This window comes from Ursus maritimus, unplaced genomic scaffold (genome assembly GCF_017311325.1).
Source record: "Ursus maritimus isolate PB19 unplaced genomic scaffold, ASM1731132v1 scaffold_7, whole genome shotgun sequence".
Taxonomy (NCBI): domain Eukaryota; kingdom Metazoa; phylum Chordata; class Mammalia; order Carnivora; family Ursidae; genus Ursus; species Ursus maritimus.
In genome coordinates, this window is record NW_024426885.1 from 62,332,208 (window position 1) to 62,345,832 (window position 13,625).

A 13,625-nucleotide genomic window follows, 5' to 3' on the forward strand; every position below is an offset into this window, starting at 1 on the left:
TTCTGAGCCTCAGCTTGCAAAGGGAGGAGGATGATAAGCTCTGTGGTCTCTTCAGCACTGAAATAATCTTGTGGACGACAATGATAATAATGCAGAGACTCTATTCGTGGGAGAAAGCAAACGAATAATTGACTCTGCTACTCTAAAAGTGTTCTCACAATATCACATAATTCCTTCCTCTGATATTTTTAAAGTGAGTGTTTGAATTTTTAAGCTACTTTCAAGTAAAATGAAATAACCAAATAAAAAATATCACATGCATTTTAAAATAAACTTTTTAATTTTATCATAGTTTTAGATTTACATAAAATTTGCAAAGATAATTCAAAGAGTTCCCATAACCCCCCACCCAGTTTCCCTCTTCTCACATCACCACGTTACATTAGTCACAATATAGAACCAACATCGGTATATTACTACCAACAACTGTAGATCTTATTTGGGCTTCACTCGTTTTCCCGCTAATATCCTTTTTGTGTTCCAGGATCCCATCCAAGATACCACAATACACTTAGTCATCATGTCTGCTTCATTTCCTCCAGTCTGTGAGAGCTTCTTAGTCTTTTACTTGTTTTTTATGACCTTGAAAGTTTCGAGAAGTACTGGTAGGGTAGCCTGTAGAATGTCCCTCGATTTAGGTTTGTCTCATGGTTACGTTAGGGTTATGGGTTTGGGGGAGGAAGACCACAGAGATAAAGAGCCAGTCTCATCACATCATATCAAGGGTACATACTATGGACACGACTCAGCACTAGTATGTTAACCTTGACCTTGATGTATTTTCACAGAGCATTTTCATAGTCATTACTTCATGTGATTCTTTTAAGGATTATGGAGCCTACAAGGTTGGTCCCTTAGGCTCCATTTTACAAAGAAAGATCCTGAAGCAGAGCTAGAACTAAGGCATTATGACTGTTACCCCATTAGTCTCTTCTTAGCACCCTGACCACTGCTCTGAAATCATACCTAAAAGAAGCATTTATAGGAAGCAACACCTTACAGTGCTTTCCAGTATAAATTCATCTTAATGCTCCTGTGGTTAAGAATTTTCATGATTAATATGACCCAGTAATTCCACTTCTGGGTATTTACCAAAGAGAACAAAAACAGTAAATCAAGAAGATATATGGCCCTCTATGTTTATAACAACATTATTTACAATAGCCAAAATATAGAAACAACCTAACTGCCCACCAATAGATAAATGGATAAAAAGATGTGATATATACACAATGGAATATTACTCAGCCGTAAAAAAGAAATGAAATCTTGCCATTCACAACAACACCTACAAGATATTATTCTAAGTGAAACAAATCAGAAAGGACAAAGATACCATATGATTTCACTTACAGGTAGAATCTAAAAAACAAAACAAATGAACAAACACAAAAAAGTAGAAATAGACTTACCAATACAGAGAAAAACTTAGCACTGCCAGAGGGAAGGGCATAGGGGGATGGGTGAGATAGGTAAAGTGGATAAAAAGGAACAAAATTCCAGTGATAAAGAAGTCATTGGAATGGAAAGTACAGCATATGGAATATTATCAAGAATATTGTAATAACTGCGTATGGTGACAGATGGTAACTGCACTTCATGGTGAGCACTGAGTATGTATATAATTGTTGAATCACGATGTTGCACACCTAAAACTAATATAATATTGTATGTCAATTACACATTTAAAAAACACTTAAAATAGAAGAATTTTCATGACTAAATGAAATGTAGTATCTTCAAACTATAGCTGTAACCCTAGGCTTGTTTGAACAAATTCAAAATGGACCAAAATGTCCATTTAACCAATCACATACACGAACTACATGAACTAAACATAGTGATTTAAATTCCTGTTTTGGATAAACTTTCTTTTTCATACTGATTATTTTATGTTTTATAGACATACTTTATTTTGTTAAATATTCGGGCCTTCTTACCAGACCCCAAAAATCATTCAAAAGAAGGTTGTTTTCTCATCTGTAAAATAGGCTTGTGATTACAAAAAAAGATGCAACATTTTGGATGTGTAACAACCATGTCACTCACTTTTCAACTACGTAGGGAGGGCACCTGATAACTATAACAACAATAATAATTATCAGTATTTACAACTTGTAGCAATAATAATAATAATAATAGCTAACGTATTTAGCTTTTACTGTGAGGCAGGTTCTGTGCTAAATGTCAACTTCATTTCATCCTCAAAATCTATGGATTAAGTCCTGCTAATATCCTCATTCTGCCAATGAGTTAACTGCAGCTCTGAGAGAGTCAGAACCCTACCCACATTTACAGAGATCATATGCTTGAAGCATTTAGTTTGTTCGGGCTACTGTAACAAAACAGCACAGATGGGGTGGCTGAAACGATAGACATTTACTTTCTCACAGCCTGGATCACAGAAAGTCCAAGATCAAGGTGTTGGTAGGTTTGGTTTCTTCTGAAACTTCCCTCCTTGGCTTGCAGATGGCGGCCATCTTGCTGTGTCTTCACATGGTCTTTCTTTTGTGCGTGGGCATCTCTGTGTGCCCAAATTTCTTCTTTTTAGAGAGACACTATTCAAACTGGATTAGGACCCACCCTCATGGCTGCATTTTTATTTAATCGCCTCTTTAAAGAACTTATCTTAAAATCTGGTTACATTCTGAACAACTAGAAGTTAGGATTTAACATGTGGGTTTGGGGGGAACATAATTCAGTCCATAACAGGCGCTGTGATTCAAACCCAACCCTTATGACTCCAAAGTCAAAATCTTAACTACTCATAACTACTCAGCTCTCCTGGGAGATGAGTCTCACACTATTCAGGGTAGTAAAACCACCAGTGTTGTTACTTGCTTATCATCACCACCAACCATGCAGTGTCTCTACTTATCTGTTATCTCTTCAGGATCTCCTTCGGGAATGAGGCCTTGAGCTCAGACCAATGACATTTACTGGCCTTATTACTTCCCCTATTATTTATAAGCAGCTGGCCTTAGAAGAAGACTCAGCTATGGTACCATCTGGGGAATAACACATTTCTGTTTTCAGATGTTGTTTATTCAACCCTAACTCATATCTTCAGTTATTTATTCAACAAATATTTACTGAGTGCCTGCTATATTTCAGGAATTTTTACAAGCACTTTTGAAATATCAACCAATTTAATCCTTACAATAGAGACGAAGATACAACCATTCTCACTTTATAGATGAGAAACCAAGGCTCAAAAAGATTAAGGAATTCGCCATCTACAGTCGCATCACTTAGGAAATGAAGCCAGGGCCCAAGAAGACAATTTGAGGAAGGCAACCTCTCTTCAGGTTCTGCACTTTAGATTTCTCTTCCTTGCTAGCTTTGGAAGTTTCTGAAAATTGATCATTCCACTGAAATGTACTTACTTTTTTAAAAGAATAGTGATCATTACTGTCATTGCTAACTTAATAAAGCTCTGCTTCCCTCCACTATCACATATAATGTGCAACAGTTGCACTTGCCGTCCCTATTTAATCCACATGTTTCACAACAGCAAAGAGATCTGTGAGTTCTGATTCAAATTTTGGCCTAGAAACGAAGACTTCACCTTCGAAATGATAGAAATAATTTTTAAAACTAAAGAATATGCAACAAAGCCAGTACTGGGAAGTCTGAAGGGGTGGACCGGAATGTCAAAGATTTCCACGAATATAGCATTGGACAGACAGGATTGGGGTCCATGGTGAAACCAGAGCAGAAGAAAACAGCCAACGTTAGCAGAAGTGAGCACGGTTCTTCTGTGAGTGCCCCCACGAAGCTGAAGTCATACCAGCAAGAGCAAAGAGAAGCCATGCTCAAGGGATCTGTGAAGTAACTGTATTCAGGACAGTAGAAATGGTTGAAGATCTTCTCTGCTTCTTTACTCAGAGTCATCAATGATTTCCAGCTAAATCTGAGCACTGTTCTTTAGAGAAAGATGGGAGTGGGGTGAGACTCAGAGAATTGGAGCATCCTTGGGGAATGGATATGGATATGCAGAGCAGCCAGGGCTGGAGGATGAAGTAGAGAAGATAAATAAAGCAAGCTCTACCAAGGATGGAATGACGTGCAATAAGCACCAGCTGTCGGGGGAACCTTCCTTACCTTGACACCACAACCTGCTTCTCCTCATTGAATCCCGCAGGGAAGCTGACCCAACAAGGGTATCCTGCCCTAGGTCTTAGGACCATAACCAACTCTCCCATTCAGTAGATGACAACTCAGAACACCTATACCAAATATGTTCTTCTGGCCAGCCTGGTGCATTATTTGCACATATAAATGGACAACAAAGGATCATTTGATTATTTGAGGATCACCAGATTATAAAGCCCTGAAAGTGAAAGAAAGAATAGAATAAACTGAGCAATTGATGAAGTGAAAGCAGAAATAATTCAAGAAAAACAAAATTAAAAGTTACAAGTAATATTCTTAGAGGAAATTTTAGAAGCTATTGCACCCATCAAATAAGAACAAGATTCTGTGAAAAAAAAGGAACCAATTAATTAATCAATTAATAAGAAAGGCTTGTTACAAAATAAATTGGCCAAAAGAATCATTGATAGAGTTAAACAATAAAACAAAATCTTCTGAAGATTAAGTTAGACATCAAGAAGATAAGGTTAGGAAACTCTACTAGAACATAGATCAAAAAGACAAAGATGGAAAATACAAGGCATTCCAGAAGGAGAAAACAGAAATAGTAGAGAGGAAATTATCAAAGAAATAACAGGAGATTTAAATTCCCTATGTAAAGACACACAATTACTGTGTAGGGTAGAGTATATGGAAAAAGTCCAATATCTGCACATTCAAATGATAAGCCTTCCAAGGTTTGAAAAAATCCTTAAAAAGTCCAGAGATTAAAAAAGTACTTATCTACAAAGAGAAGACAATGAGAGGTACATGAGACTTCCTGTCAGTAATACTGGATTCCAGAAGGTAACGGATGTCTTCAAAGTTCAGGGGAAACATACATTACATATGAAAAATACATTGACTAATAATTACATATTTTAAATATTTTCTGTTGATTTTCAATTTTTAGCATCACACAGTACACTTAGTTTTATGTAGGGAGCCGAGTGTTGTTATAGACAACATCATCATTCACCAAATTTGGGTCATAGAGGTGGAGTGCGGAAGAAAGAAAATACTGTGGAAGTATTGGACTCCCCAGGTTTCAGACTGAGAAGTCAACAATTTTGTAAGTTGGCAAATTAAAAAATGGAGAAACATAAGGTATATTTTTAAAAATATAGTTGTAATTATCGGGATAAATACAAATGGAAGGTGTTAATTCTGAATAATTTCTCTGGGAAGCAGAAGTATACTTTCCTACAGCGTATGATTTTTACCACACATCATATTATATACACATGCACACGCACATATGTATGTGTGTGTGTGTGTATAAGAATGATGTCTGGGGGCGCCTGGGTGGCTCAGTCAGCTGAGCTTCTAACTCTTGGTTTTGGCTCAGGTCATGATCTCAGGGTCATGAGATAGAGCCCCATGCTGGGCTCTGCACTCAGCCCCTCCCCCACTTGTGCACACTCTCTTTCTCAAATCAATCAATCAATCAATCAATTTAAAAGAATGATGTCTGAAGAGGATCAAAATGGAGCCAAAGGAGGAATGAAAATTGCTAGGAGGCTGTGGCGTTTGAGATCCACTACAGCTTTGGTGGCCTCGGGTTGCAGATGTGATTTTGGATTGCACTGCTGTTGGGAGGCCATAGGCGAGCCCATAACTGCACGTACAATGGTTAAGTAGTTTCAGACAGGGACATCTCTAGCACTGCGGGCATAGGATGTGTGCATATAAGCCGAGGGCTAAATGGTCCTCGATGCATCAGTCAATGTGCCCGCTGTGACCCTTCCTCCCCTGCTCAGACTGCCCTACTCAGAACGCCATGTTGAAAGATGATGAAAGCAGCATCAATGTTGGGCTTTGCTTAGGGATGGCCAATGATTGGACTACAGTCATTCAATTGCCTACTTACTCTTTGGTCCGTGGAGTGACCTGGTAAAAAGAGCTAAAAAAGTTTGGTGAATTCCTTTTCTCAGGAGTTCGAACTCAGAATGTGGGAAGATTTGCCGGGAAGTGGACCGGTCAGAGAACTGCTGTGAAAAGGTCTACAAACTGCAACTGTGAGATCCCTACAAATAGCAACCATGAGATCCCAGAGCCACTCAAGTCCACAGCTGTCCTACAATTCCAGTTGCTCAAGGCTCTACTGTACTTCCTGTGCTTGACTTCCGAGGGGTCCCATCTCCTTGTAAGACCATATGTACCCTTCCAATAACTACTCCTTTCATCTGAGTAAGCTTGAGACAGACTCTTCCATGCAACCAAAATCACTCTAAATGAAAGAAAAGCCTGACAACAGTTTCACTTTGCATTCAGAAGGCAAGAGGGGGCTGGTGACTGCTGTCCCCTGGGACAGTAGTGTTAGCTCCACTTTGTGCCACCCCACCCTATACCACAAGATCTGGTGCATGAGGCTGAAATTGCTTTTTCAAGAAGAGTAGTTAAAAAAGAAACAAACTGCTTGGGGCGCCTGGGTGGCTCAGTCGTTAAGCATCTGCCTTTGGCTCAGGGCGTGATCCCCGAGTTCTGGGATCCCCACATCAGGCTGCTCCACTGGGAGCCTGCTTCTTCCTCTCCCACTCCCCCTGCTTGTGTTCTCTCTCTCGCTGGCTGTCTCTCTGTCTGTCTAATAAATAAATAAAATCTTTAAAAAAAAAAACTGCTTAATTTTTTTTTTCTTTTTAAAAGCTTGCTGCTCAATTGGATTGGAGATCTCAAGATAGTTCTCGAAGCCTCCGGTCTTTTTTTTTTTTAATATAGATTTATTCATTTATTTTAGAGAGAGAGCACACGAGCAGGGGGAGGGACAGAGGGAGAGAGAGGATCTTAAGCCCACTCTGCACTGAGCGCAGAGCCTGAGGCAGGGCTTAATCTCACGACCCTGAGATCATGACCTGAGCTGAAACCAAGAGTCGGACAGTCAACTGACTGAGCCACCCAGGCGCCCCAACCTCCAGTCTTCTCAAATGAGCTTAGGAGAAAATTTTTTTTAGATAAGCTTCAAGGTTATTTATCTAATGACAATTTTGGTTTTCAGACCCAGAAGTAATGGAAGCTATACTGAACCTAAACCTTCAAAACAGGGAGCAACAAAGATGTTTGGAAACTGTTAGACCTCCTTCCTTTCTTGTGAAACCCTTCTCCTGGAGCCCTTCCTAGGAAGCCTGAGAAGGGAAGCAAGCCCTGACGGCGGGCTGCTGGCCTGCCCGGCAGCCAGGCCTTGCCGTCCTCCTGCTGAACACAAAAATTTCACAGAACATGAACGTCAAGCAAGGCCATTCTGTGACCCCAATGGGTCAAGACAAAAACAGGATCACTCTGTAATTATGTCTGACAAAACGCGCACATTACCCTAACTGCCCTCACAGTCCCCTATCTAAACAAGCTTTATTGAGACACCCCACCGTAGAATTAACCCCACTTCCTGAGAGCATCCAATTAGAGTAAAGTCCCGCTTTCTTAGCCCTCCTTAAACCACCTAACACAAGCCCATATCCTTTCTAGTAAGTTCTTTATAATCCTTCTAATGCCTTCTTCCTGAGATGCCCACAGTTCTCCCTGGAGTGTGCTCTTTCTCCCTCAAAGACCAGGAAACCCAACTTGTTCAGCAACAGATGTGCTCCTGGTGGTGTTCAGCCCCCGGTCTGACAGGTCTTCTGAGTGTCACGTTTGTTACTCCATTCCTAGTATTACTTGATCATCAAAAAGCGGTTCCCCGAACTAATTTTCTTGGTCCAGGCACTAATCACCAGTGTTTACCAAGTACTTATTACCTGCTGGTGCTCTATATGGATTAACTCATTTGATCTTCGCAATGGCGCTCTGAGCTAATAGGGTTAGTACCCCATATACAGATGAGGAAACCGAGGGGCAAAGTTTGTAGTACTACGAAGTGGCTGAGCCAGGAATCCAAGGCAGCCAGTTGGCCTGGCTCTAGGGCTCCAATGCCCACACCACCCTGCCTCCCACTGCAGTGGTGCACTGTGCTCTTGTGTGTCACTGAATAGTGTGAGGTCACTGGTCACTATGCCATCACCCACAATGAAAAGCACTATGGTAAGCAGTCCCAGGAAATCACTGCTGGGTTTCCTGTGAGATACGGAGAATGCACGCCCACAGGGAAAAGAAAGCTTCCTGATAACAGTATCAGAAATAACTGGGCTTCTAAGCAACTGGATTTTTTTTCACCTCATGAACACATTAATCATATAATTCAGAGTTTTCAACCTAATTTTAAGAAAGGTATGGGATGATCGTAAGTTGAATAAACCTAACCAAGAAAGGTATTCCCTTTGTGTTTTTCTCTCAGTTTTACTAATGTGGTCAAAAGAACATCCCTGTTTGGTAGTAATATGACTGGCATTTCTTTATTTCCCTAGACAGAGGGGGGCAGAGGTACAGAGCCTTAGAAGGCAGTAATTAATATCTAGTGAGATTTCATTAACTTTTAGTTTTTTTATTTTGTTTTTGTAATTACTTTTCCACCTACGGCCTACTATACTGTTTTTTCCATTTATAAGTGATATAAAGTTTCATTTAAAATTATTTCAGTAAAAATTTGAGTTCGTTTGAAGAAACACGTCAAATAAATAGTGGTACAGGCAGTAGGAAGCCAAACAAGGAAACAGAAATCATGAAGGTGCTTTGGGAAACCCTGACTTCAGTTTCCTCTTCACCTTGGATGCTGGAAAGACCAGAGTTGACTTCATTGGTCATTGACCTCAAGGGTGCAGTTCCCAGCTGCACGAATTGCTCCCACAAGTCCAACCCTTGGCTTTACCTTCTCCCTCCTCCCTCACTCTCCCCTCTGCCTTCCCGCCTTGCTATCCTCCAACTTTCAGACGAAATTAGTGGAGGTGGGGGTGAGAGTAGGGACGACATAATAAAGAACATCCCTTTACCAACACCATGACCAAAGAGTGGAAGTGACCGGGGCTACCCTGAGGTGCAGGGACCGCTCTCAGAAAGCCCCCATCTGATTTCCTCTAGCCCCGTGAAGTTTTCATCCTTCAAACTGCGCGGCAACAGCGTTGCTAAAACTGCTTGGACAGCGAATTCTTGGGCCTCCTCCGTTCCAGCTTACAGTCACTATGACAGCTTGTTCCCGTAAGAAGTGTGAGTGAATTAAACTACTTCGGTGGAAAAGCCAGGGAGGAGATGCCACAGATGCGCCCCTCTCCCCCCTTTCAGGCCAAGTAGCACCTCGGCCCCCACTCCAGCCCAGCCCTCGGAGTCGGGAAGTTTGGGATGACACCCCGCGGGGGTGCGATGGCTAGAGTGCAGGGATGGAGCCTGGCTCCCGGGGTTGAGAGGGAGGTGGGCAGCGCGGGGGAGTAAGGCCCCGACCCCCGGCGGCGCAGCCCCAGACTCCCTGGAAAGCCCAGCAGTCTAGACAGGCTGGGTTAGACTCGCCCCTCTTTGAGAGTTGTCAGGAAGTTTGGGGGAGGGGCGAGCCGCTGTCTCCTGTTCTCCGGGCGCGGGAGGCTGTGGAGGGACGGCGGCGGCGGCGGGTCGCGAGCTGTCACGTTCCCGCCCACGGGCGGGCTCCGGGGCTCCCCAGGGGGCCCGCGGGGCGCGGGCAGGGGGCGGGGGGCGGCGGGCAGAGCTCGCGGGCCGGCATGGAGGGACTGGTCCTGCTCAACGCCCTGGCCACCCGGCTGCTGTTCGTGCTGCACTCTCTGGTCGGGGTCTGGCGAGTGACCGAGGTGAAGAAGGAGCCGCGGTACTGGCTGCTCGCGCTGCTCAACCTCTTGCTCTTTCTGGAGACTGGGCTCACCCTCAAGTTCAAGCGCGGCAGAGGCTACAAATGGTGAGTGCACCCCGGGAAAGGGAGGGCGCGTGGAGTCCCCGGGCACTGTTCCCCACTCGCCAGCAGCCCAAGAGCTCATCTCCCCCGCAGCCCGCCCATCCCTTACCCGGATTCCGACCCTCTTTGTCCTCGCCCGGAGCTGCCCAGGAGCGCGAGATGCTTGCGCATCTCTGGGACCCGCCGGAGTACCTCGCGGTCCTCCCTACCCCAGGGCAACACAGGGAAGGCTCAGTCGCTGCCCGGTGTCACCCAGTCCCAGGTTGCACAACTTGGAAGGTGTGCAAAAAGAAGGGAGGCGCTTGCCTGCTCTGCAGAAGGGGCTCCAGAGCGGAGGGAGTCGTGGGGCAAGGGATGTCCCTGTGCCCTGCTTTCTGAACTTGGGGTGTGTGGGTGTGTACTCGTTATTCTGTGCGTGCAGGTGTGGGGATGCGTTTCGCTGGGCACAAGCGACTTTTGTAAGAGCTTGTGTGCATAGAACAGTCTCCCGGGGCTAGAGGCCCCTCGAAGCACTTCTGTGCCGTCCGCCCCCTTCAGCCTGGCGCCTGGCAGGGCACCAGCTTCAGGTGCCGCACGTTGGTTCCCTAGGACCTTGATTAATGGAAGTTATCTTGTCAAAGTAGGGTTGCCACGCTGGTGGAGGGACCAGCAAGGGCGGTTCAAACTTCATCTCAACCTGCAAGAACTACAGGCTCTGTGTGATGTTTTATTTCCTCCCCCAAAACTTGAGGGGAAATAGAAGAGTTGAGAAAAAGATTCTTTTGCCATTACAAAGAGTTTCCACCTCCATCCCTCCTCTCCCAGTAGATTTTCATCCAAACTTCTCCAAGCTAGGCCTCTTCCTGTATTAAGTTTTAAAAACAGTAAAACTATGGTCACATAAAAATTCAGTAAAATGTATACTATACATTAGCAAAAAAAACAAAAACAAAAAAACCCAATAAGGCAATATTTTCATATATGTCAATACTTTTAAAAATACCTAATGCTAGAAGAAAATATTATTAGTCAAATCAAAGAATTACATGCACAATGGCATGTATATAGTCAGCCACCATATTAAGGGGGGGGGAGACCCTCTCTACAGTTTTAATTTTAAACTGCAAAAGGCTGTGTATTTCGTGACAGTCCAAGGGTGAGAATGTGTTGTTGTGACTCTTAAGATGATGTGAATCTTGCTTAGATTTTCCACTATTGAAAAATTACTAGACTTACCAGTGAAAAAATTATTCAGGTAGAATCCTAATGTAATACAATAAGAATGGGAATGTCATAGCTCCTCCCCCATCCTATGATCAGCTTATTAAACAGGAGAGATTTGAGGTACTTTCCAATGTGCCTTTTAAAAACCTCAAAGAAAAAATGGCATTAGCTTCCCCAATAAGCCTTAGGGTCAAAGAAACAGAAGGGGAGAAAAGCGTTCTTCTAGCAGGTCATAGGAGATTTATTTCGTTTTTAATGAGTAGCTTGAAGATGCTGGGGGAGAAAATATCTTCAGTACCAGGAGCATGAGGTCTGAGGTTGAAAAGTGTTACATGGAAGCTAGTCCTGTCACCAACCAGCACAGTTTCTGGGAGAAATTCAACCTTAAAAGGAGGACCAACACATTGAGCCCTGAAATATCCTCCCTCGTGTTCCAAGAGTAGACCAGAGGCCTTCACTCATGTTAAGTCAAAATTCCCCACCAGTTATGTAGAAATACAATAGCCACTTGGAACTTTACCTTCATGTCTATACCATCATTGGCAGCTGATTCTGACTGGTATGCAACTTACAACTATGAGAGGAAGAAAGATTGGGGCAAAAATGGGTGATCAATGGGTAGAATTAAATAGGGAACTGGGGACGTATTTCTGTGTAGAGTGTGGTTTCAAAATCAGAAGGAAAATGGAGCAATGGAGCAATACTTATTTGCTCTGAGGCATTGAGCAAGTTACTTAACCTCTCTGACCCTCGGTTTCTTCATCTATAAATACTTATAGGTTGTTATAAATTAAATGAAATAATATAGTTCATGGCTGATGAATAAAAAAGGAATTTTTTTTTTTTTAGATCTTAGGATTTTTCTCTTTTTTTCTTCTTATTAAAAAATAATATGTCAACTGGACACATTTTCTTTTTTTTTTTTAAGTTTTTTTTTTTTTTAAAGATTTTATTTATTTATTTGACAGAGAGAGAGACAGCCAGCGAGAGAGAGAACACAAGCAGGGGGAGTGGGAGAGGAAGAAGCAGGCTTCCAGCAGAGGAGCCCTATGTGGGGCTCGATCCCATAACGCCGGGATCACGCCCTGAGCCGAAGGCAGACGCTTAAGGACTGAGCCACCCAGATGCCCCTGGACACATTTTTTGTCTATACAAGTCCAACAACTTTACTTGAGGGACTGGCCAATAAACCGTTGGCTCAGAATCAAAAAGTAGAAAAAATTTCTCACCTTTATTTCAGAACAGGCCATGATGTGTACTATATATTTTAGTATATATATTTATTGAAAAAAAATGTGTTGGCTTAATATCTAGATTAATATTTGAAAATAAGCAAAGAAAGTAGTAGATTTGGCTTATAAAATTTCAGGAACAACTGAGTCTTTGTAAATGATCTAAATAGAATTATGTGATTAATAATGCTTTGTTCTTCTGATATTACTAAATGCTTTGTTCTACTGAGCCTGCAAATGTGGTCATTTTTGTGGTGGACAAAGCTCACACACTATTCTGTCATAAGGGAAAAAAAATCAGAAGATGGGATCCTAAAAAAATATAGAAAATTATAACATGATATAATTGGTATAATGATATACCATGATATAACATGGTAACAATTAAAAAGTATTTGATTTGGGATGTATTTCATTTCTGGGTTGACATTTTCTGAGTAGGGCAAGGCATGATTTTTTGTTATTTGTGAGTGTTAAAAAAACAACAACAGTTTCCATCAGGAAATCAAGACTGATGAAGTTAAAAAAAAAAAAAAAGCTAAGTAAATATTATGACAGTATCTAGATCTCTCTATAGGGAAGTGTCACTATATAGACCTATATGCAGATCTATATGTTATATACCTTTTGATCCATTGGTCTTACATTTTGGAATCTACCCTATAGAATCCAAGGTGATCATATGTAAAGACATATATACAAAAATATTAATTTCCATCTTGTAAGTAAAAAATAAAGCTAAAAACAACATGATTATCCATCAATAGACTGGTTGAAAAATTGTAATGTATCCATACTGTATATATTTTGTTGGTATTAAAAATAATGAGCTAGAGTTTAGCTATTGACCTAGAAGGATGTCTGTGATACGTTGTCAGGAGAATAAGGTTACAGAGGTATGTATATTATGGGCTAATTTTTTAAAGGACTTGTCAAAGAATTATCCTCTGTATCAGTTGAATATATTATCCATTTACAAATTAAGAAGAAGAAGCAAGTGAAACCTTCCTATACTTAAAATCAATCAACGAATCAAATAATGCCTGAATGGTAGATCAATCTCCGGACACACAGGAGGTGAAAATTTCTTTTCTGGAACATCAAATCCATGAACCTCCTTTAGGCTACTCTGGTCTACTTTGAACATTGTGCTTTTTACTAACATTTGCACCTGGCCCCACATAAATCAAACCCACAGAAATCATGGAACGATACATTGAGCTATAGAGGAAAATGTGAAAAAAATTTCCTGAAACATAGGAAACATATTACACTTGTCAAAAGAATGTTTC

At 41.7% G+C, this 13,625-nt stretch overlaps 1 protein-coding gene across 1 annotated transcript in view; it reads left to right on the forward strand.

Moving 5' to 3' along the window:
- Positions 1 to 9,656: 9,656 nt before the first annotated feature.
- TMEM26 (transmembrane protein 26) overlaps positions 9,657 to 13,625 on the forward strand; it is a 40,583-nt gene continuing 36,614 nt past the window's right edge. Inside the window, exon 1 of the mRNA XM_040624384.1 lies at positions 9,657 to 9,901. Coding sequence (XP_040480318.1) covers positions 9,711 to 9,901 — 191 coding nt within the window. The 5' untranslated portion in view covers positions 9,657 to 9,710. The remainder of the gene's footprint in view (positions 9,902 to 13,625) is intronic.